This window comes from Phoxinus phoxinus (genome assembly GCF_949152265.1).
Source record: "Phoxinus phoxinus genome assembly, chromosome: 12".
Classification (NCBI taxonomy): domain Eukaryota; kingdom Metazoa; phylum Chordata; class Actinopteri; order Cypriniformes; family Leuciscidae; genus Phoxinus; species Phoxinus phoxinus.
In genome coordinates this window covers 36,343,767-36,345,043 of record NC_136887.1, presented here as the reverse complement: position 1 = coordinate 36,345,043, position 1,277 = coordinate 36,343,767, and the positions used below count along the sequence as shown (strand labels likewise).

Below are 1,277 nucleotides of genomic sequence, written 5' to 3'. Positions count from 1 at the left end.
ATTAATGACTCGTTATAACGAAGGTCAAATGACTTCTTTAATTATGTGAGTTTTTCTTAATCTCATTCAGAAATGTAGCCTATGACTGCAAGTGTTCAGTGTCACAATCATAGTTAACATCTGAGCAATGTCCTTCCTTCTTTCACGCCGGCATTTAGTCATTACATAATAAGTTATTGAGGCCAAACATTTAAAATGACATTATAATCTGAAAATCGGGCCTTCCCCCGTTTACACGTCACTTCACCGCGTGACAGCAGCAAGCAGGCTCCGATTGGTTAACGCGGCGCGAATTGACGCAGAAGTTCAGATTTTTCAACTCGGCGGCAGACGCGTGAATGCACAGAAAGCACTACATAAAATCATTTGCGCGTAACGAATTTTGCCGCAGGAATTTTTTATGCGGGTAACGTGTCTTTGCATTGGCTTAACATTGAAATTACTCGCGCCTGACGCGCTATTCGTGTCCGGTGTGAACGCAGCATAACACTGAAGCTGAGATCAGGTGTGTGTGTGTGTGTGTGTGTGTGTGTGTGTGTGTGTGTGTGTGTGTGTGTGTGTGTGTGTGTGTGTGTGTGTGTGTGTGTGTGTGTGTGTGTGTGTGTGTGTGTGTGTGTGTGTGTGTGTGTGTGTGTGTGTGTGTGTGTGTGTGTTCAGGGTCCTGAGGAAGAGTGTCAGACAGCGGTTCAGTCCACTCACTCACAGCGTCCAGTCGCATCTCAGCTCGTGAGTTCACATCTGCACTTCTGCTCAGTTCAGTTACTCGTGTTCAGTACAGTGTTTCAATAACAGTGTGTGTGTGTGTGTGTGTCCTCAGACTCTCTCTGGCTCATGAAGACGCTTCAGAGGATGAAGAGGAGCCAGAAATCGAAGATTACGATGATGAAGACTCTGAGATGGGCTTCACTCTGGTGAGTTAAACACACAGGATGATAAACTGATGATGTCATCATCGTCTCTTCATCTTTATCCTCTTCCTCTGTTCCCTCAGCCGTCCACTCACGGCTCCGCCAGCTTCCTGGAGGACCTGTTTCACTGATGACATCATCTCCTGTTTCACTGAGCCGGACAGCAACACTCGGATTCGCCAAGACGTTATGGATGTTTAGTCTCAGTGGTTTCTGGTGTTTAATATCCTGTTCCTGTCACTGTCATTGGCCGGATTCATTGAGAAAACCAAAAGAAAAACCTGTTTGGTTTCATGATGTCGTTTAAAGTGTTAAATCAGTTTTGTTTACTATCCCTGTTAAAATAAAATAAAAAATCACATTTAAGTC

The 1,277-nt window shown here is 44.6% G+C and overlaps 1 protein-coding gene across 1 annotated transcript in view; it reads left to right on the top strand.

The window, feature by feature from the left end:
• Positions 1 to 1,277, top strand: part of stag3 (STAG3 cohesin complex component) — a 55,265-nt gene extending 53,988 nt beyond the window's left edge. Inside the window, exons 30-32 of the mRNA XM_079630604.1 lie at positions 658 to 726; positions 818 to 911; positions 992 to 1,277. Of these exons, the coding sequence (XP_079486730.1) occupies positions 658 to 726; positions 818 to 911; positions 992 to 1,039 (211 nt within the window). The 3' untranslated portion in view covers positions 1,040 to 1,277. The remainder of the gene's footprint in view (positions 1 to 657; positions 727 to 817; positions 912 to 991) is intronic.